This window comes from Jaculus jaculus, chromosome 3 (genome assembly GCF_020740685.1).
Source record: "Jaculus jaculus isolate mJacJac1 chromosome 3, mJacJac1.mat.Y.cur, whole genome shotgun sequence".
NCBI classification, from domain to species: domain Eukaryota; kingdom Metazoa; phylum Chordata; class Mammalia; order Rodentia; family Dipodidae; genus Jaculus; species Jaculus jaculus.
This window is the reverse complement of record NC_059104.1, coordinates 181399733-181422060: the sequence shown is the minus strand read 5'-3', so window position 1 is coordinate 181422060 and position 22328 is coordinate 181399733. Positions and strand designations below refer to the sequence as shown.

At 40.8% G+C, this 22328-nt stretch overlaps 1 protein-coding gene across 1 annotated transcript in view; it reads left to right on the top strand.

Moving 5' to 3' along the window:
* Window positions 1-6407: 6407 nt before the first annotated feature.
* The window catches only part of Copb1 (COPI coat complex subunit beta 1), a 46546-nt gene continuing 30625 nt past the window's right edge, over window positions 6408-22328 (top strand). The window contains exons 1-7 of the mRNA XM_004650846.3: window positions 6408-6553; window positions 7083-7236; window positions 9811-10040; window positions 11010-11179; window positions 15098-15212; window positions 18586-18678; window positions 21952-22089. Coding sequence (XP_004650903.1) covers window positions 7146-7236; window positions 9811-10040; window positions 11010-11179; window positions 15098-15212; window positions 18586-18678; window positions 21952-22089 — 837 coding nt within the window. The 5' untranslated portion in view covers window positions 6408-6553; window positions 7083-7145. The remainder of the gene's footprint in view (window positions 6554-7082; window positions 7237-9810; window positions 10041-11009; window positions 11180-15097; window positions 15213-18585; window positions 18679-21951; window positions 22090-22328) is intronic.

Sequence of the window (22328 nt, the reverse complement as noted above, 5' to 3'; positions counted from 1 at the left end):
ATAAATAAATTAAAAAAAATACTTTTTTTTATAAGGCTACTTTATTTTTAAAAAGTTGTGGGGGTTTTTTGTTTGTGTGTTTTTATCATGAAAAAGGGCTGGAGAGAGAGCTTGGTGGTTAAGGTGCTTGCCTGCAAAGCCAACTAGTTTCAATTCTTCAAGATCCAAGTAAACCAGATGCACAAGGTGGTGCATGTGTCTAGAGTTCATTTGCAACAGCTAGAGGCCCTGGCATGCTCATTCTCTATCTGCTTCTTTATCTCTTGCTCTCAAATAAATAAATGAATCAATAATAATTTTTAAGTGACAAAAAGAAAAAAATAAATGACTGAAAGGAGGAAAGGAAAAATAAATTATGGGCTGAGGGTATGGCTCAGTGGTTAAAACACTTGGCTGCAAAACCCAACAACCCGGGTTTGAGCCAGATGCACAAAGTGGCACATGCATCTGGAGTTCATTTGCAGTGGCAGGAGGCCCTGGCATGCCTGTTCTTTCTCTTTCTCTCAAGAAAAGAAACCATCACATTCCCCCCAAACTAGCAAGATTAGTCTGGGATGTTGCTCAGTGGGAAAGGGCATGTTTGGCCAGTGGCAAACCCTGGCTTTAATCCTCTACACAATAAATGAATTAAGTAAATAAATGCAAGACTTTTAATATGAGCAGTTTTTCTGTCCAACAGTAATTAATACCTATGCTTTTTGAGAACTTTGACAAAAATAACAAAATGGGCATTTTAATTGCAAGCCTCTTACCTGCCCAGCCCCACTATAGTATAATTGGTAAGCTGCTATTCTCCTGAGCTGTGTACTCAGGAATTGCAAAACATGTTATTTCTAACCATATGAAAGGAAATTAAAAGTCATTATTAAAAATCAGAAGCTTTGCTGCCTCAAAAATCTAGAGGAGTCATTTTCTGAGATAGTGCATCTTTCTAGAGAGGAAGGTTTATTTATAGTAACCCAAATTTTGGATCTAATACTCATAATTAGTTGCTGTTAGCTTTGGACAAGTCACTTAGCCCTGTTTAAAAGAAGCCTTTTGGAAAGTTATTATATGGTTAAAAGGGAGAATTTATAACACAAACTCCAAATTCATAGGATGTTGTATTTGTTTTTCCTAAACCTCAAAAGATCAGTTGTTTAAGTCCCTTTATGATTTCTTTTTTAATTTTTTCAAGTAATATAAAGGAGAATTATCGAGAAAAAGGTGGAAAGGCCCCAAAGTATCAGGGCAAGCATGCTTAGGACTTCAGCCGGCATCCAAAGGAGAGAAAGCAAGGCTGGGGGTGGGGGGAATCAGGTGTTTTGAGTTAAAACTCACAAAAGTGGGCAGGCTCAGCTGTGAGGGTCTGATCAACTGCCCCTTTATGACTTTTTTGTTTTGTTTGTCTTAGTTTTTTGAAGGGTTTTGCTGTAGCCCAGGGTGGCCTTGAACGTAAGGCAATCCTCCTACTCTGCCTCCCAAATGCTGGGATTAAAGGTGTGTGCTACCAAGCCTGGCTTCCCTTATGACTTTTTTGTTTGTTTTCGTTTTTTTGAGGTAGGGTCTCACTCTGGCCCAGGCTGACTTGGAATTAACTGTGTAGTCTCAGGATAGCCTTGAACTCATGGCGATCCTTCTACTTCTGCCTCCCAAGTGCTAGGATTAAAGGCGTGCGTACCACGCCTCCCTTTATGACTTTTTTTAAAAATTTTTATTTATTTATTTATTTGAGAGCGACAGACACAGAGAGAAAGACAGATAGAGGGGGAGAGAGAGAGAATGGGCGCACCAGGGCTTCCAGCCTCTGCAAATGAACTCCAGACGCGTGCGCCCCCTTGTGCTTCTGGCTAACGTAGGACCTGGGGAACCGAGCCTCGAACCGGGGTCCTTAGGCTTCACAGGCAAGTGCTTAACCACTAAGCCATCTCTCCAGCCCCCTTTATGACTTTTTGAAGAGAGTGGTAAAAACTTGCAGCTTCATAGGGGGCAAGCCCTCTGAGTACTGGAGTGTGGTGGACATCTACCTTGGAAACAGCATCAGGAAGCAGCTTTTTGAGCTTGGCCACAAGTGCTGTGTGGCTGAACTACCGTGAAGCTTCACCAAGCATGCATAATGTTCATACATAAAACAAAACCATTCACAGGATTCTTTCCTACTTCCTACACAGTGTTTTGGGGAAGAAGCATAAAAGTTAATTACCTGTTCCTTGAGGTAGCTAGATCTCTTACCCTGGGCCATTCATTGGGCAGCCTGTCTCTGCTGAGTCATTCTGTTGTTTAAAGTTAAAAATTGTGTTTGTATTTTTTTGTGTGTGTATGTGACACAGTCTTGATATGTAGTCCTGAAATTCAACTATGTGCATATCTTTATTTATTTCTGAGAGATACAGAAATAGGCAGAGAGAGGGAGAGAGAGAATAGGCACACCAGGACCTCCAGCTACTGCAAACAAACTCCAGATGCATGTGCTCCTTTGTGCATCTGGTTTACATGGGTCCTGGGGAGTCAAACCTGGGTCCGTTGGCTTTGCAGGCAAGCGCCATAACTGCTAAGCCATCTCTCCAGCCCAACTATGTGCATATCTTTTTTCTACCTATTCCCTAAGTACAGACTATGGATTAGCTGAAACTCAGCTGAAAAAAAAAAAAAAAAAAGTGGCCTACATTACATTTGGGGAAATTTTAGTAGCTTCTTTTTTTCTTTCAATATGTAGCTTTAGTCTTAAACACTGACTTTAAAAGAAAAAAAAAATCTCCCTAGCTGGGGAGATGACTTAGTGGTTAAAGGCACTTGCTGTACAAGCCTACTGACCAGAGTTTATATCCTCAGTACCTATATAAAGCTGGACAAAAGTGGCACACATGTCTGTAATCCCAGTGCCTCTGTCAGTGGGAGGCAGAGTCGGAGGAATCTTCAAGCTCATGGGCCAGCTAGTCCGATCTTTCCAGCAGCAAAAGAGAGACTCTCAAACAAGGTGAAAGGAGAGGACAGCACCCCAAAGTTGTCCTCCTGTCTCCACACACATGCCGTGGCATGCACACCCTAAATAAATCTTCCCACTGTATTAGTTCTCTGGTGCCCTTTCATGTTTTGTGTTTGAACTCAATTACTACACTTAGTCTGTACTGAATAATAGTGAACGGTGAGATTCCTAATATCCTAAAAGTCCTATCACGTATAGAAAGATAATGCTCAGCTCATCTGGAATTTAAGGATCTACACAAAGTGGCCCATGCTTCTGGAGCTCATTTGTAGCAGCAGGAGGCCCTGACATGCCCATTCATTCATAATTCTCTCTCTTTCCTTACAAATAAAACTTTAAAAAGAAAAGTAGGGCTGGAGAGATGGCTTAGCGGTTAAGCGCTTGCCTGTGAAGCCTAAGGACCCCGGTTCGAGGCTCGGTTCCCCAGGTCCCACGTTAGCCAGATGCACAAGGGGGCGCACGCGTCTGGAGTTCGTTTGCAGTGGCTTGGAAGCCCTGGCGCGCCCATTCTCTCTCTCTCCCTCTACCTGTCTTTCTCTCTGTGTCTGTCGCTCTCAAATAAATAAATAAATAAATAATTTAAAAAGAAAAATAAATAGATTTATTATAATCAAGTCACTCTACAATTGTCAAGGTTAAACATATTTCACAATAATCAATACACAGGTCAAGTGTAATGGCACATGCCTATAACCCTTGCACTCAGAAGGCGGAGGCAGGAGGGTGGCAGATAAAGAGCTGGAGGCCAGTCTGGGATACGTAGCAAGAGCCTGTGTCTAAAAAAAGAATGGGCTGGGGAGATGGCTCAGCGGGTAAGGTGCTTGCTGCACAAACCTCACATAAAATGCCATGCATGGTGATGTGCCTGTAATCCCAGCTCTGGGAGGGTACAAATGGAATCCTTGGAGCTCGCTGGCTGGCCAGTCCTGGTGAACTCTATGTTCAGACAAACCGCGTCTCACCAAGTTACCCTGGTGGAGAAGCTGTACAGGAAAATCCCTAATGTTTACCTCTGGCCTCCAGACATGTACACATGTGACCACACACACACCATACAACATACACACAAAACAGGGAAAATTTTTATTAACAACTTTGACGATTATAAAAAAAAATCCCATGGTAATACCCTCCCACCCCCTCACTTTCCCGTTTGAAACTCCATTCTCTGTCATATCCCCTCCCCTTCTCAATCATTCTCAATCCCCTTCTCTTTTATTTTGATGTCTTAATCTTTTCCTTCTCTTATGATGGTCTTGTGTAGGTAGTGTCAGGCACTGTGAGGTCATGGATATCAGACCATTTTGTGTCTGGAGGGAGCATGTTGTAAGGAGTCCTACCCTTCCTTTGGCTCTTACATTATTTCTGCCACCTCTTCTGCATTAAACCTTGAGCTTGGAAGGTACGATAGAGATATTGCAGTGCTGGGCACTGCGGTCACTTATTTCCAGCGCCATGATACCTTCTGAGTTGTCCCAAGGTTATTGCCATCTGAAAAGAGAAGATTCTCTACCACAAGTGAGAGTAGCATTAATATAAGGGTATGAACATTAATAGAAGTGCTTACTGGGCAGTTTGATAAGCATAGTATATACATTTAGCCAGACAGCAGCAGATGTTACACCTCTAGGGCTCATGACTACCCCTGTTTTAAGTTTTCAGTATCAGGGATGTATTCCCTCCCATGGAGCAGGCCTCCATTCCAATTAGAGGGCAGTTGGTTTCCACAATGATAGACGTGCCACTATTGCACCCGTTGGCTCATTTGGCTTAGCTGGCCAAATACAAGGCTTGCAGTGTCCACTGTTAAGTATCTTCACTGGTGATTTCTCTTTCTCCCATTGAACTGCATGCAGAATGGCTTCTTCCAGCTTTCTGTCAGCTGGTCTACATAGAGGAGGTTATCAACTCAGTTCCAGCAGGACTTCTCAGTGGCCTTGCAGCCCAAGTATGTGGAGTCTTCAGCAATAGAATCTTACCATGTATTCCTGGTGGGAAACCAAAGGCCTCAGCAATGGCCTATGATGTTTTGGGGGTACCAGGGACCTCCCTGGCCAACCACTCACTGGAAGGTATCCCACCCCTGGCACTGAAAATTTGGTACTAACAATCTATGGCTCCTAAGTGTTCCATTGTCAAAAAAAAAAAAAAAAAAAAAAAACACCAGGATTTATTTATATCCTCTTAGATTTTGATTAGCCCTCCCTCCACTCTTCCTTTACTCCATCTCTTCCCCTGACCTCACTTTGAGCCTTTTCACCCCCATTAATCTATTCTTCTACTTACACATATACAATACCATCCTATTAAGTACCCCTCTCCCTTCCTTTCTCTTCCCTTTATATCTCTTTTTTAGCTAACTGGCCTCTGCTACCGAGTTTTTTCCTTCTCACACAGAAGCCCATGCAAAACAGGGCAAGAGAGGCCTCTCTTACATTGTCTTATAAAGCTGTGGCCTTTCTGATATGTTGTGATGCTCAATTTTTTTAGCAATGGTTCCATAAAAGTAACCTCAGAAAAGGCTAGCTTCAGGCTAGAGAGAGATGGCTTAGCCATTAAGGTGCTTGCCTGCCAAGCCTAAGGAGCTAGGTTCGATTCCCTAGTACCCAGGTAAGCCAGCTGCATAAAGGTGGTGCATGTGTCTGGAGTTGGTTTGCTGGCTGGAGGCCCTGGGGTGCCCATTCTCTATCTGCCTCTCTCTCTCTCTCAAATAATAAATAAAATAGTTTTTTAAAAAGGAAATAGCTTCTAGGTAGGTGAGGTACTATTTCTGCTCTACGTCTCTTAAGTGAGGTGAACCTTTCAATAAGGTGTGGTTCTACCAGACCTTTGTGTATGTAATAACTTACTTAGGCCTTCAGCTTTGATAATCAGCCAAAACCTTCACTGTGGGATATGGAGCCGCAAATGGGTCTTTGGAGATAAGTAAAAATTCTTTAAGGGGAATCACCTCCCTTTATGCATAGAAAAAAAAAAGTACTGCGTGCTCAGAAAGGGTCGCAAGAAGCCATTACTAAATAATGAACACAAAATTATACAAAGGTGACTAGGTATGTTGATTCTCAAATGACTCCACCTCACCTGCTGAGGCCGGTACAGGAGATGTTAATTGAAGTGGGCGTTCATAGTTGCCTTATTTAAAGACCTAAAATCACTTGCCCAGTTGTGATCTTGCTATCCCAGCTTACTTAGCAAGAAAAGGGCTCCCTGGGCTTTCCTGGACCACTTACTCCTCCTTGATGTGTTAGTTCCTGGAAGAACAATTTCCAGGTATCTTTTGAATGACCACAGCGCTGACAGAGAAAACAACAGAACAGGCGATTGCACAGGACCTCTTGGGCCAAAGCCAACTCGCGCCTGCGGGAGGGAGGAAGAAACTAGGACGTGCATTCAGCGCGCAGCCGCAGCAGGACAGAGAAGGCATGTCCTCTCTGAGTCTCCGTAGACGCTCGGTGGCCGCGGCCACGTCTCCCCACCCCCTTCCACGTCAGCCAAGGACTCGGGAGCCGAGCTGGTATCTCTGGCTGGAGCCGGAGTCGACGGGCTCGCTGTTGGTTTATCCGCCACCCGCTGCCGCTCCGGAGCCAGGTAGCGGGCCGCTAGTCCTCCACGTCGCGGCGGCGTGATGGGGAGCGCGGAGCCGGAGGGCTGGCGGTGGGCCCGGGCGCAGCGGGAGCGGCCAGGCCGCGGCCGGCCGGGCCTGCGGGGGGCGGGGTCCGCCGGGCAGGGCCGCGGTGGGGGGGCTGCGAGGGCCGCGGGGGTCTCCCGCCCAGCCCCAGGCCTGCGGGCACTGCGCCTCCCGTCAGCGGTGTCCGCGCCGGAGCCCCCCGGGGAGGGCCGGCGGCTTGTCTCTGCTTTCGGGGTCTTCCTTGCAAGGTACATCACGTCCAGACCCTGGGCTGGCGAGGGGCACGGACATCAGACCCCACGCGGGTCCTTTTTTTTTTTTCTTCCTAGAATTCGTTTTCACCTGCGCACAGTATAGATAGACCCCTCCCCTTCCCGCGCTCTGAAACTCCCATTGCCAAGCGCAATGAACTTCAGATAGTGAAAGATTAATACTGGTTTGTGAGATTTCTTAAAAATGTCTAATGATGTCTCTTATCTGATTTTCTAGATTTTTCTGGCTCCTTTCATCCTTTTAAATCTTGCATCAGGGATTGACTAACAACCAAAAATCATGACGGCTGCAGAGAACGTATGTTACACGTTAATTAACGTGCCAATGGATTCAGAGCCACCATCTGAAATTAGCTTAAAAAACGACCTAGGTAAGTTAATTATTGAATTGACGTTGAACTTGTTTCTTTAAACCATACATTCAAATTGCATGTATTGATGTAATAGTTTCATAAAGTTGTGTAATGTTCAAATACAACTTTCTCCTTAAACATTCATCATTTTTTCTTTGTGGTGGAAACATAAGACTTTCATCTAGATTTTTTGGATATCCAGTATTTAACTGGTACATAATTATTATCTGGAATCATCCACCCCAGAACTTCTTACTTTTATCTCACTGTGACCTGATACCGTTCATCAACCTTTCTCATCCCTCCTTACTCTCCCATCTACTTCCTTTTAGCCCAGCTGGCCTGAGATCCACTGATGTAGGCCAGGGTGGTCTGGTCCTCCCAGCAGTGTTCCTGCCTAAGTCTCCCGTTGTTGGAATTACAAACACCAGCATCACTCTCCGCCTTCTACTTTCAACTTCTGTGGAAATCTTAGCACTTCCTCTTTTCACCTAAGAAATTTTCAAGCTGCCCTGGATATATAGATACATGAAACAAGTATACAAAACAAGCATTTACTGATATTTAGGAATTTATTTTAAAACAATTGTTAGATATATGTATAATGTTACCATGTATTAAAGACTAAAGAAACTGTGCATACTAATGAGATGGATGCTCTTCCTTACTTTTACATAAAGAATTAAACCCTGGGCTAGGGAGATGGCTCATTGGATAAAGCGCTTGCCATGCTCACATGAGTACCTTTGTTCAGATCTCCAGACAGGCATAATGCCTGGTGCTGTAGAAGGCATCTGCAGTCCCGACATGCCTGTGCTGAGATAGGCAGACACAGAACAGGTCTTGAACCTCACAGCTCAGCTAGTGTGTGCTAATCAACTAGAGATCCTGCCTTGAGGTAGAAAACAGGGCTGACACAGTCCTCTGCCGTCCACATGAGTGCAGAATATGGAGCATCTTCAGTGCTGTTCAGAGCTCACTGACAAATTCCGAGAACACCACTTAGCATAAACAGATAGTTCAAAATAGGAGAGGTATGCTTAGGGAAATTTCAGAAGTTGTTAGAAATTTTGTCCTAAGACCAAGCCCAAATTCGCTTAGTGACTTTTTTATGAATTCAAGCCAGCAGTTAACAAACAACAATTTTGAAATCAAATGTTCTAATATGATACAGATACACACTGAGGAAGGAACATAGAAACATATTAAAAGTTTTTTTTTTTCCCCCATAATTAAACCGTTATACTTCTGTAAGACCAGAAATCCTTGTACCTATAGTAAAAACGTGGCAACTCATACCATGGGAGTCAGGGTGTCTGAGGTAACATTTGTGGCTTGATGTGAAGACACGTGCAATCAGAGTGCACATGTGGTGTGTTCAGAGCCAGGGTTGCAGTGCGGTTGTGGAAGGCAGCAGTGCCAAGTGCTGTAAACTTTCACTGTTGCCGAATTTTTCATGACTCCTCCCCCACATTCAGTTAGGGTTATGACCCACAGTTTGAGACACTGCGATCTAGGTAAGCTTTGATAATATTTTGAGAATGAAATTATTAAAATTGTGATAGTGAAAGATTCATTTGTACTTCATGTTCCTTTATAATTAGAAATGCTTCATTTTCATCTATTGTTTTCTAAAATGATTTCACTAATCCTTTTGCCTTAAGAAAAATGAAAACTCACTGTCTTTAGACTTATGTTAATGGTTTATAGACTAGAGTAATATGTCAGTCTAATTTAGGAATGCTGTCTGGTTAGACAGTTGTCAAAGTGCCATAATTGCTTTTGTGATTTAATATGTTACACTTAAAAGTAACTGACAGTTCTCTGTGGGTAACAGGTTGACCTACCCAAACAGATAAATATGTTTCTCTGATGTTTGAATTTTCATTTTGAAAACATTTTAAAAAAGAAAATGAGACTTGTTTCCTAAATTTTGAAAGCGTACACTTGTCACCTTTAAAAGTATTTACTGACCGTGCCCAGTGTTGTATACCTGTAATTCCCACTATACTAACTACCTGCCTGTAATTCCAGCCACACTGCCCAAGACCACTCTGGGCAACATAAAGAAGACCCTGTCTCAGTAAAGTGACTAGGGTAGGGGCATAAGTCGTTCTTGTATAGCACATGCCCAGCACTTAAGAGCCCCTCAGTTCTATCCCTAGTTCTAAAAAACAGAAATACCTGCTGTATGATTTTTCTTTTGTTGGGAAGAGTCTTACTCGAATAATCTAGCCTGGAACTTGCTTTGTAACCTGGATTGGCTTTAAACTCATGATCTTCTTGTCCCAACTTTTCCTAGTGCTAGGATTACAAGTATGTGCCACTCACCGATTTGGCTAGACTGGTTAGCCACCAAGTCGTGGGATCCTCCCCTCACTTGGTGAGGGAACAGAAATCTAGTCCAGATCTTCATATTGAGTACGAAGTAGCTCAGGTTCTGAGATAATAAGATGTGCAGCACATTGGTGGTAGAACTAGGCGGAGAAACCTGTCACTTGGATTTGTAACTTTATTACCACTGCTGAAAATACTGTCTTAAGGAATTTTCATTTGAAATGTGCTTTTTTGTTTTGTTATTTGTTGAATCAGAGAAAGGAGATGTGAAGTCAAAGACAGAAGCTTTGAAGAAGGTCATCATCATGATTCTGAATGGGGAAAAGCTTCCCGGACTCCTCATGACCATCATCCGCTTTGTACTTCCCCTTCAGGATCACACCATCAAAAAATTACTACTGGTGTTTTGGGAAATTGTTCCTAAAACAACTCCAGATGGGAGGCTTTTACATGAAATGATTCTTGTATGTGATGCATACAGAAAGGTAATCAGACCATAATTATCTCTGAAAATTGCTTTGACATTAAAAAATATAAAGTAGGTATAATGGATTTTGATTTAGTTTTCAAAATTAAATCTTTGATGAGCCGAAAGTTGTAAATATTTGTGTGTGTGTGTATGTACATGTATACATTCATACACACCATGGCACAAGTGGGAGACAGAGGACAACTTTGAGCATTTGGTTCTAGCTTTCCACCTCATTTTTGAGGCAGGGTTTCTCATTCTCACTGTTCTTTGCTATGCTTGCTGCAATCTTCTGGGAAATTCTGTCTTTGCCCCTCATCTTGCCATCAGCATGCTGAGATGACAGAAGCCCACCATAGTTCTCAGCTTTTTATGTGGGGTCTGGGGATCAAACTTGGGTACTCTGGCATGAGCAGCAAGCATTCTGAGTTATTTCACCAGCCTGTTGTTACCTTTATACATTTTTGTTGGTTTTTGTGAGGCAGGGTCTCACTCCAGCTCAGACTGACCTGGAACTTGCTCTATAGTCATAGCTGATCCTCCTACCTCAGCATCCCAAATGCTGGGGCTAAAGGCATGTGCCACTACATCCGGATTTTCTTTTTCCAGTATTTTCTGTACAATTTATGTATGTTACTCATAAACATCTATGGCACATAGTACATAGGACAGGGATGGGATGTGTAAACATTTTACTCACCAGGAATCTGAAGGAAATGAGTAATCTAGATCTAGTTTTTCAAACTAGTTGAGTTTTTTCATTGGAAAGCTTTGTATTTTGGAGGTACAGTGGTTCATGCCTTTATTGCCAGTACTCAGGAGGCTGAGGGACAAGAATTGCCACGAGTTTGAGACCAGCTTGTGCTACAGAGTGATTCTAGGTCAGTCTGAGCTAGAGTGAGGCCTTGCCTCAGAAATAACCAAAAACCCTTGATGTTTATAAAAAGTCAAAACTCAATATTTCATACTCAAATTTTCATATCAGGACCTCCAGCATCCGAATGAGTTTATCCGTGGGTCTACTCTTCGTTTTCTTTGCAAACTGAAGGAAGCAGAATTGCTGGAACCTTTAATGCCAGCTATCCGTGCTTGTTTGGAGCACCGGCACAGCTATGTTAGGAGAAATGCTGTTTTAGCCATTTATACTATCTATAGGTAAGTAAAGACATTGCTTTAGTTCTGTGAGGATGGTTTAATCTTTTAAACTAGAGGTTACAAAGTGGTTACTTGCACCCTTTATATGCCTTGTAGATAAGTTTGTTGATAACACAATATGTTTTCCTTATTTCCATTAAGTTGTCAATAATGAAAAGTCAAAAGAAAGTGGGCAGCACTGTATCTTAGTTTCTGCATGGGCACAGTCAGCTGAAGTTCAGTGACACTAAGACCACTTAATAGGAGTACACACGTTTTAGTTTAACACGCTGTCGTTCTCACTTGTATTACTCCATTTCACTAAAGGCCTTGCGGATTTGCGTGTGTGTTTGTTTTAACTTTGTTTTAGAATTGCCTTTTTGAGAATTGTATTATGTTACAGACCTTGAAATATTTTTTGATGAGAACATTAATTTTTAAATGAAATTTTAAAAATATTTTATTTTTATTTATTTATTTGGCAGAGAAAGAGAGAGAGATAATGGGTGCACCAGGGCCTCCAGCCACTCCAAATGAACTCCAGATGCATACATCCCCTTGTACATATGGCTAACATGGGTTCTGGGTAATTGAACTTGGGTCCTTTGGCTTTGCAGGCAAATGTCTTAACCACTAAGTCTTTCCTCCAGCCCCTTAATGATTTTTTTTCCCCCTGAGGTAGGGTTTCACTCTAGGCCAGACTGACCTGAAATTCACTGTGTAGTCTCTGGTCTTGAACTCATAGCGATTCTCCTACCTCTTCCTCCTGAGTGCTGGGATTAAAGGCATGTGACACTACATCCTGCTTTCATGAACTTTTTAAATTTTTTATTGACAACCTTCAAACATATAGACAGGATATCTTGGTCATAACCCCTTCACAGACTATAATTCTTAATTCCTGTTCTTAATGCTACTAAAGATTTAGCCTGACCTAGTGATACATTTCATTCCTCTTATTCACAGCCATGGGTAAACCTGAGGCAGGAGGGTAGCAAATTTGAGAGCATTCTGGACAATTAAATGAGAACCTGTCTCAAAATAAAAGGGAGGATCAGGGAGATGACTGTTAAGGCACTTATTTGCAAAGCCTACCAGCCTGGGTTCAGTTCCATAGTACCCATGTAAAGCCAGATGCAAAAAGTGGGCATATGTGGCTAGAGTTTATTTTTCAGTGTCAAGAAACGCCAGCACACCCATACTGTTTGTCTGTCTTCTCTCACACATAAATAAACAGTTTTTCAAATTTAAAAACAGAATGGAAAAGGGCTGGGAATGGAACTCAGTGCAGAATATTTACCTAGCATGCACAAAGCCCTGGGTTAATCCCTACTATCAAAAGTGGGAGGTTAGGGGTGGGGCTTGGCTAGAGTGATGGCTTGGTGGTTAAGGCACTTGCCTACAAAGCTTAATCACCTGTGTTTGATTCCCCAGTACCCATGTAAAGCCAGATACACAAAGTGGCACATGCACCTGAATTTGTTTGCAGTGACTGGGGGCCCCGTTTCCCATTCTTTTTTTGGCCTATTTATCATTCTCTCTCAAATAAATAACTCAAATATTAAAGAGAAGGCTAAAGATTTTTTAAAATTTATTTTTTTATTAATACTTCCATGATTGTAAACAATATCCCATGGTAATTTCCTCCCTCCCCCCACCTCCCCCTTTGAAACTCCACTCTCCATCATATCCCCTCCCCCCTCAGTCTCTCTTTTATTTTGATGTCATGATCTTTTCCTCCTATTGTGATGGTCTTGTGTAGGTAGTGTCAGGTTCTGTGAGGTCATGAATATCCAGACCATTTTGTGTCTGGGGGGAGCACGTTGTAAGGAGTCCTACCCTTCCTTTGGCTCTTACATTCTTTCCGCCACCTCTTCTGCAATGGATCCTGAGCCAAGGAAGAGATACTGCAGTGCTGAGCACTCCTCTGTCACTTCTTCCCAGCACCATGATGAAGAAGGCTAAATATTTTGAATTTAAAACAGTGGAACCAGTTAGAGCTGGGGAGATAGCTCAACAGTTAAAGATGGGTTTGCAAAGCCTGTCAGCCTGAGTTCAATTCCCCAGAACCCACATAAAGGCAGATACACAAAGTGGCATGTGCATCTGGAGTTTATTTGCAGAAGTCTGAGACCTTTGGCACACCCATACTCACTCTCTCAAATAAATAAAGTATTAAAGGTAAATCAATAAATATAAAAGAAGCTAGAGTGCTTGTTTTGACACCATTACTGTCAGTCTATCTGGAAGTAGAATATAGGGGTTGGGATATAGCTCAGTAATAGTGTGCATTCATGGGTAGCATGCTTGAGAACCTGGATTGGACTCCCAGCGCCACCAGCTTAAAGTACGGCTTGTAGATGGGCTTGGTATTTCATGTCTTTAATCCCAGCACTTGAGAGGCTGAGGTGGGAGTCAAGGCCAGCCTGGGCTTCAAAGTGAGACTCTGCTTCAAAAACTAACAGGTTAGGGTATGATTTTTATAATCATCTTTGTATCCTAATATATTACTTGACTGTCATAATTTAATGTTATGCTAGATTTTATCTGTTAAGGAAAGTGGCTTTTTTAGTTAATAATGTAATTATTCTTTGAATGTTCTCATAGATATAATTCAATTTTGAATTTGCAGGGCACACATATTTATAAGACAATTGGAAATTTAAACAGTGGCTCACCTATATGATCATATTAGGAATCATTAATTTTTTAAAGTATAATAGAATAATATATAATAGCATATATTGTTAGGTAATATAATTATGATTAGTATTAAATTTTAGAGAAACTAACATATCTGTGGAAGAAATGATAAAAATGTCTGAAATATACCTAATATGAGAAGATGGGAAGTAAGCATGGGCAAAAGTTAAACAAAATTGGCTAGGAGGGTTCTGGAGAGATGGCTTAGCATTTAAGGCATATTAAAATTTTTAAAAATTGGCTAAGAATGCCAGGCGTGGTGGCGCACGCCTTTAATCCCAGCACTCGGGAGGCAGAGGTAGGAGGATCACCGTGAGTTCGAGGCCACCCTGAGACTACATAGTGAATTCCAGGTCAGCCTGAGCCAGAGTGAGACCCTACCTCGAAAAACCAAAAAAAAAAAAAAAAAAAAAAAAATTGGCTAAGAGTAATTGTTGACACTAGGTAGTGATATCTTTTAAGCTGGTGGTTAGTATTCAGAAAGCTGAAAATATTTGTAAGCCTCTAAAGCAAGTGTATGTTAGTGAGTACATTGCACAGCTAATGAAAGGGGCCGTTTTGTTCTCTACTAATTATGAAGGGAAAGTTGTAATGTTATAGATATTGATATTCTCAAAGTATATGAAAGATAATTATTAAATGTCAATTAATAGAGTAAATGTTGGATTTTTATCTATTCTAGAAAATGATTTGATAACTTAATAAAGGAATAATTATCTTTGATTTCTTCCCCTATTTTTAATTGATGTAAAGTTTCAAAAAGCAGAAGAGGCCGGGCGTGGTGGCGTACACCTTTAATCCCAGCACTCGGGAGGTAGAGGTAGAAGGTTTGCTATGAGTTCAAGGTTACCCTGAGACTAGAGTGAATTCCAGGTCAGCGTCCTGAGCTAGAGTGAGACTCTACCTTGAAAAATGAAAAGAAAGGAAAAGAAAAAACACAAAATGCAGAAGAGTACTTTGTTTGTTTGTTTGGTTAGTTTTGTTTTTCGAGGTAGGGTCTCGCTCTAGCCCAGGCTGACCTGGAATTCACTCTGTAATCTCAGGGTGACCTCAAACTCATGGTGATCCTCTACTTCTGCCTCCTGAGTGCTGGGATTAAAGGTGTGTGCTACCACATCTGGATTCAAAAGTGTACTTTTACAAAGTTTAAGTTTTAATGTTGGCATTGTCCAGAAAGTAACTAAAATAGTAAAGTGTGTTTTTATTAAATATGGATGTTACCTGTTTTATTTAAAGAAACTTTGAACATCTTATACCTGATGCTCCTGAGCTGATACATGATTTTCTGGTGAATGAGAAGGATGCAAGTTGCAAAAGGAATGCATTTATGATGCTAATTCATGCAGATCAGGTAAAGTACTTTTTAGAAAATATTTTTATGGACCTTAAGTGACAATTAAAAATACTGCACAGGGTGGGCATGGTGGTACATGCCTTCAGCACTCAGGAGGCAGAGGTGGGAGGATTGCTGTGAGTTTGAGGCCACACTGAGACTACAAAGTGAGTTCTAGTCAGCCTGGGCTAGAGTGAGACCCTACCTCAGAAAAACTTAAAAATAAAAACTATACAGGGACTGAACAAGTGGCTTAGTGGTTAAGGTGTTTGCCTTTGAAGCCTAAGGACCCAGGTTCGATTCTCCAGGTCCCACGTAAGCTAGATGTACATGGTGAAACACGCATCTGGAGTTTTTTTGCAGTGGCTAGAGGCCCTGGTGCACTCATTTTTTCTCTGTGTGTCCTTCTAATAAAAACATAAAAATAAAAAACTATACAGGCCATATTTTCAGTTAGTAGTTTTGTTTGAAATAAGAGTGGTTTGAGTAACTTTTTCTTTTTACAATTAAGAATTTAATTTGAAGAAGGTGGCCGTGGTGGCGCAAGCCTTTAATCCTAGCACTCATGAGGCACAGGTAGGAGGATCGCCATGAGTTCAAGGCCACCCTGAGACTACATAGTGAATTCCAGGTCAGCATGAGCTAGAGTGAGATCCTACCTCGAAAAAATAAAATTAATTTGTATAAAAATTTTTAACTCTCTAAAATACTACTTATGTACTGTATTTTTCTTTCAAGACAGGGTCTCAGTCTAGCCCAGCCTGGTCTTAAACTCACAGTAGCCATCCTTCCTCTGCTTCCTGAGTGCTGGGATTAAAGGCATGTGCCACCACACCTGGCTCTCTTTTCTTTGTTGGTATAGATCTGAAGTTGTTCATTAGTGCAAAACATACCTTTATGTAATGTCTACCACTAGCCATGTCTGCAGCAGTAGGATGGCCTTCTGTGTATATCATATCCTTATTAGGCTCTCAGTTTATACATAAGTATATGCCCATTGTATATCCAACTTTAGATCTACTTTGTATAGACGTTGACTCAATATACTTTAGTTGCCTCTAGTTTTAAACTTATTAAATTATTAAAACTTATTATCCAGTATTGCCAAAACTGGAAAATAATATGAATGAAAAAAAAATCTCTCTAAAATATTATGTCATTTTTCTCCCAGCTCTTCCTTTAATGGGTTTTCTTTTTGTTCATGTTACTTTTACTAATTTATTTTTGACAAATTTTATGCATGTGTATAATATATTTCGATCCCTTTCATTACCTTCTCTTACACTCCTCCCATGGTCACTAAATTCCTACTTCTCAAGTAGTCCCCCCTTCTACTGTCAGTTTTATATTTTAGTTGTTCTTTTTTTTCTTTTGGTGACTCACTCATTTAATTAGGGTTGCCTGTGTGAGCATGGATGGGGTCATTTACTGAAGAATGAGTACCTTGCCCGTGCCTACATGACTGAAGAAAATGTTTCCCCATCCATCAAGCAATAGCTGGGTTGTAGCTCCTCAGAGAGTGGTGTTTTTATTATGATTAAATACACCTAACGGGCTGGGGAGATTGCTCAGTGGTTAAAGGCACTTGTATGCAAAGCCTGCTAACCTGGGTTCAGTTCCCAGCACCCATGTAAAGCCAGACACAACAGTAGGACATGTGTCTGCTGTTCATTTGCAGCTACAAGAGACCTGTCATGCCCATATAGACATACGCATGAATGGACATAAATGCTTTAAAAATACATGTGGCAGAAAATTTACTCCCCTGATTTTAAGCATACAGTTCAGTTCAGTGGTAAATAAATTCATGTTATTTACCAATCAGTCTCCATAACTTTTTTCATCTTTTTAGGTGGGGGAGGAAACTTTTTTTTTTTTTGTAAAATTTTGAAACAATGTGTTATGTAGCCTTAGCCAGTCTTGAACTCGCTATGAAACTTCCTTGAACTTGTGATCCTTCTCTCTTCCTCTCTCCCTTTCTCAAATGCTGGTATTATAGGCATATGCCATCACACCCAGCTGACTTTTTTCATCTTATGAAACTGAATTAAATAATTGCTTGCTGTTCCTATTTGGCCCCGATCCCTGGCATCATTCTGTTTTTGATCGCTATGACCTTGACTTCTCTGAGTACTTCATATGAGTGGAATCATTTAGTATTCATTCTTTTGTAACTAGATTGTTTTACATAGCATACTTTTCATAGTTCATCTGTGTTATAACATATATCAGAATTATCTTTTTAAGGCTGAGTAATGTTCATTTCTAGTATGGTTAACATTTTATCTATTTAATATTTATCTATCAATGCATGCTTGGGTTCCATCCATCGTCTGGCTATCATGAATAATAATGTAAACATGGATCTCCAAGTATCTATTGAAGTCCCTGCTTCCAGTCTCTTGAATAAAATCCAGGAAAAATCTGCCATGTTGTTGTGGGGTTTTTTTTTGTTTGTTTGTTTTATTTTGAGACATTGTCTCACTATATAGCCCAGGTTGTCCTCTGCCTCCCAAGTTTAGGAATATATTCTTGAGCAGCTAGTTTGTTTCAGTAACATGAATATCCTGAATCAAAATTCAGACCCAGCCAAGCCTTGTGGCTCATGCGTTTAATCTAAACATCCAACTACTTGAGAGGCTAAGGGAGGAAAAGAAGTTAAAAGAAAAACTTCAGATTTTTTTGTTTGATTTTTGAGGTAGGGTCTCACTCTAACCTCAGGCTGACCTGGAATTCACCATGTAGTCTCAGGGTGTACTTGAACTCACGGCGATCTTCCTACTTCTGCCCTCCCAAGTGCTGTGATGAAAGGTGTGCATCACCACACCCAGCACAAAATATCTTTTTTTGTTTGTTTGTTTTGGTTTTGGTTTTTCATGGTAGGGTCTCACTCTAGCCCAGGCTGACTTGGAATTCACAGTGTAGTCTCAGGGTGGCCTTGAACTCACAGGGATCTTCTGCCCACAGAGTGCTGGGATTAAAGGTATGTGTCACCATGCCCTCCTAGACCCCATATTTTTGCCCCATTTTAAGAAGATGTATTTTGACCTTCTGTCTTTTCCTCTTGTTTTTTTGAGTTTGGGTCTTGATCTAGCCCAGGGTGACCTGGAATTAACTTTGTAGTCTCAGGCTAGCCTTTAACTTAACACAGTGATCCTCCTCCATTGGCCTTCTGATGCTGGGATTAAAAGCATGCACTACCATGCCCAGCCCAACCTTCTGTCTTACAGTTTCTCTGTTAGCATATTTCTAGGTTTCTTCACTTTTTCCCCTAATTAATTTCTCTGTCCTAATTTAATTTGTTTAATATTAAGGGTTATATGTGTATTTTTTTGCTACATTGTTATTGTTTTGAATGAAGAATGTGATAAATATATTCTTATTTTCATAGGATCGAGCTTTAGATTATCTAAGTACTTGTATTGATCAAGTTCAGACATTTGGAGACATTCTACAATTGGTCATTGTTGAGCTAATTTATAAGGTAAGGATGATAATTTATGATGAGATATTATGCGATGGCTCAGCAGTTGAAGGTACTTGCAAAGCCTGACAGCCTGGGTTTGGTTCCCTACTACCCACATAGAACCACACGCACTGTGGTGCGTGTCTCTGCAGTGCGTTTGCAGTAAGAGGCCCTGGTGTACCCATACTCAATCTGCGTGTGTGTCTCTCAAATAATAAGTAAATAAAATATATGTTCACAAACGTACATATATACATGTATGTATCCTAACAATGTAAGCAAGAGTAATCTCATTCTTAAGTACTCCACAGTTAGAATGATTGTATATTCTAATACTAGAAACTTAAAAAGTTGTATAGCATGACTTCTTAAAGCCTTCAATTCTTTTTCCTTTTCCTTTGGTTTTTTTATTTTCCAAGTACTCTCTGTATGCTTTCCAGACCCCCTGTAAGGACTTCTGGAAAAATGCATGGCTAGAGTCACTGTAGTGTGTAGAAATGGGTATACTGTCACTGAATAGATTGTGAATTGGGCTTTAGAATAAAGCACAAGATTTTTCTTTAGCCTACATCAGAACTTTGACATCTGAAAACAACCAAGACAAAAAAGCCATAAATACCTTGTTTATAAAAGTGAGTAGAGAAATTTAAAATACTTCTTTTTTTGTGCCTTATAAGTAGTTGTAATTTTCATTTTGAAGGTTTTGGACAACCCTATGTAGAGCAAGTAACATTTTTCATGTTCTTACAATATTTCAAGGTTTTTTATTGTATTTGCTGTAGTGGTCTAGGTATTTAATTATTTAGGGGTATATGAGCCACACCCATATAAGAGTACAGACTTAATAGACATTACATGTATTCTGATTCCTCAACTTACCGTTTGATCTGCCATCTCTTTCCCCCTCCTCAGGCCTTCCTAGTCCCTCAGATAAAATAATGACTACTACAAGAAAAGGGACTGGCAAGCTCTCACTATAAATCAAAAGCCAGAAAAACTTAGTGTCATGGTTTGAGTGTACCCTCAAAAGTTCTTAAAAGATTTTGGCTCTGTCAATGTGGTGGTACAGAGGTGGTGGAACCTAATGGGAAGTATTGGGGAATACTGCTTTCAGAAGTGATAAAGGTGGTAGCTAGGGAACCCTGAGGTAGTTCTCACTCAGGAGGGCTGTAGAAAGAGCAAACCCAGAGAACGAGGATATAGCACAGTGGTGGAGTACTTGCCTGGTTTGGAGGAGGCCCTGAGTTTGCTCCTAGCACGACTAAAAGGCAGGAGCAGTGCACTTTATTTGTTGTTACTGAGGGTGTGTGTGTTAGAGGCAGGGTTTGGCTGACCTGGAACTCCTGGGCATAGGCAGTACTCCTCCTGTGTTGTCCACACTTTAATTTGCTATATCTTTTGAAAGAATTGATTATTTCCTAACATTCTGATAAAATGAAAGGTAAAATCCCATTGTGTTTTGCTGTCAATACAAGTCTAGACCAACAAAAAACATCTTAGCAGACACCACTGACAGTGTATAGCTGTGTCTGCTTCACCTGGAAAATAGTTCTCAACCCAGTGTACCAGCTGTTTAGAATTGGCATTTAAGGTAAAAGTGGTATTATAAATAAAGTACATTTTAAATTTATTTATTTATTTGAGAGAAAGAAGGTGTATACACCAGGGCCTGTAGCCACTGCAAACGAACTCCAAACGCGTGTGCCACCATGTGCATCTGGCTTATGTGGGCAAATCAAACCTCGGTCCTTAGGCTTCTCAGGCAAGTGCTTAACCACTAAGCCATCTCTCCAGGCCACATGTTAATTTTTGTTTATGGTTTAGGGATGACACTCAGATTTTCAAGAATGATATTCTGTCTTGTGGCTTTTTTTGTTTAGTAGGGTCTAGATTGTATAAGAGGTCTTGTCCATGTAGTAGAGATTTGGCTGTGTGTATATTTTTGGAAAATCTAATATGGATATTAAAAGATTGAAGGAAGAAGTTTAAAAGAGATTTGCTTCATAAATAATGGTATAGGTTGTTTTTAGAACAGAAGTGTTTAATTTCCTTGCTAGTAATTAATATGGTCCCAAATAATATGAAATAATATTGACCAAAAAAAGTTGATCTTTCTTGCTTAAAGAACTAGTATTTTATAGTTATGTCATCTGTATGTCTTCCATTTTGAGACAGGATCACACTAGTGTGATCCAGATTAGCCTAGAACTCACTATGTAGTCCATCTTGCCTTTAACTCAAGATCCTCCTGCCTTCATCTCCCATATGCTGGGATTACAGGCATGTACCACCATACCAGACCTTTTTGTAAACACAGGATCTTGTCATATAACTGAGGTGGCCTTAAACTCAAATCATTCTACCTCAGCCTTCCAAGTGCTTGGATTACAGGGATCCTCCTCCACTCCCAGCATGCCTTCCTTTTCAGACCACATTTACGAGCCTGTCCCCGCATTCGTCTTCATATACTCCATTAAAGTATACTGTGTTTGTTACTTTGCATTTCTCTTTACCTGCTCAGAATACAGATAAATACCTCTGAGTATTAGCCAAGGGAAAACCTTTTGTGAAGTAATGAAAATATAAGTTATGTTAGAATGAATGAATGTATAGCTGTTATTTAGAGAAAAAAAATTCATTGCAAAATGGTTAGTGTTGTATCACACAATCTTTTTCCATGTAGGCTAATATCTTTACATGTAAGTTTGTTCTTAGCTTTCATATTAAGAACATTGGCATACCATAAGCTGACTTCCATTAAAAATGAATTCCAGGGCTGGAGAGATTGCTTAGTGGCTATGGCACTTGCCTGCAAAGCCAAAAGACTTGGGTTTGATTCCCCAGGACCTACATAAGCCAGATGTACCAGGTGGCTAATGTATCTGGTGTTTGTTTGTGGCAGGGGGCCCTGGCATGCCCATTCTCCCCGCCCCCTTTCTGCCTCAGATAAACAAATAAAAATTTTTAAAAAGTGAATTCTCGCTGGGCATGGTGCATGCCTTTAATCCCAGCACTCAGGAGGCAGAGGTAGGCGATCGCTGTGAGTTTGAGGCTAGCGTGGAACAACAGAGTGAGTTCCAAGTCAGCCTGGGCTAGAGTAAGACCCTACCTTAAAAAAAGTCAAAAACAAAGAAAAATAGCGAATTCTATTTGTGTCAGGGCTAGGGAGTGGATTAGGGGTATAGCACTTGCCTGTCACGTATGAGGCCCTAGATTCCATTCCCAGCACTGCAAAAGAAGAGCAAGAAAGTGTCCCTGAAATCAGTTAAGCTTAAGTGTTTTTCTGTGCAGGTCTGCCATGCTAACCCATCAGAAAGAGCTCGTTTCATTCGTTGCATCTATAACTTACTGCAGTCATCTAGTCCTGCGGTAAAGTATGAAGCTGCGGGGACATTGGTAACACTGTCCAGTGCACCAACAGCAGTCAAGGTACTTTGGGGCCAGCTTTGATGGTAGACTTCTTCACTTGTCACTCACGATTTAGTGACATTGCAGTTTACTGTGGGTTATGTGGCATAAGGAGAGCTACCAATTTTGTAAGATTATTTGCCTCCTTACATATTCTAACCTTTCCTTCCTTCCTGCTTTCTTACATATATACAAAGAGAAGGAGACAGAAAATAGCAGTATTTCACTTCATACTTAATTATATCAAAAACTAGATCCTG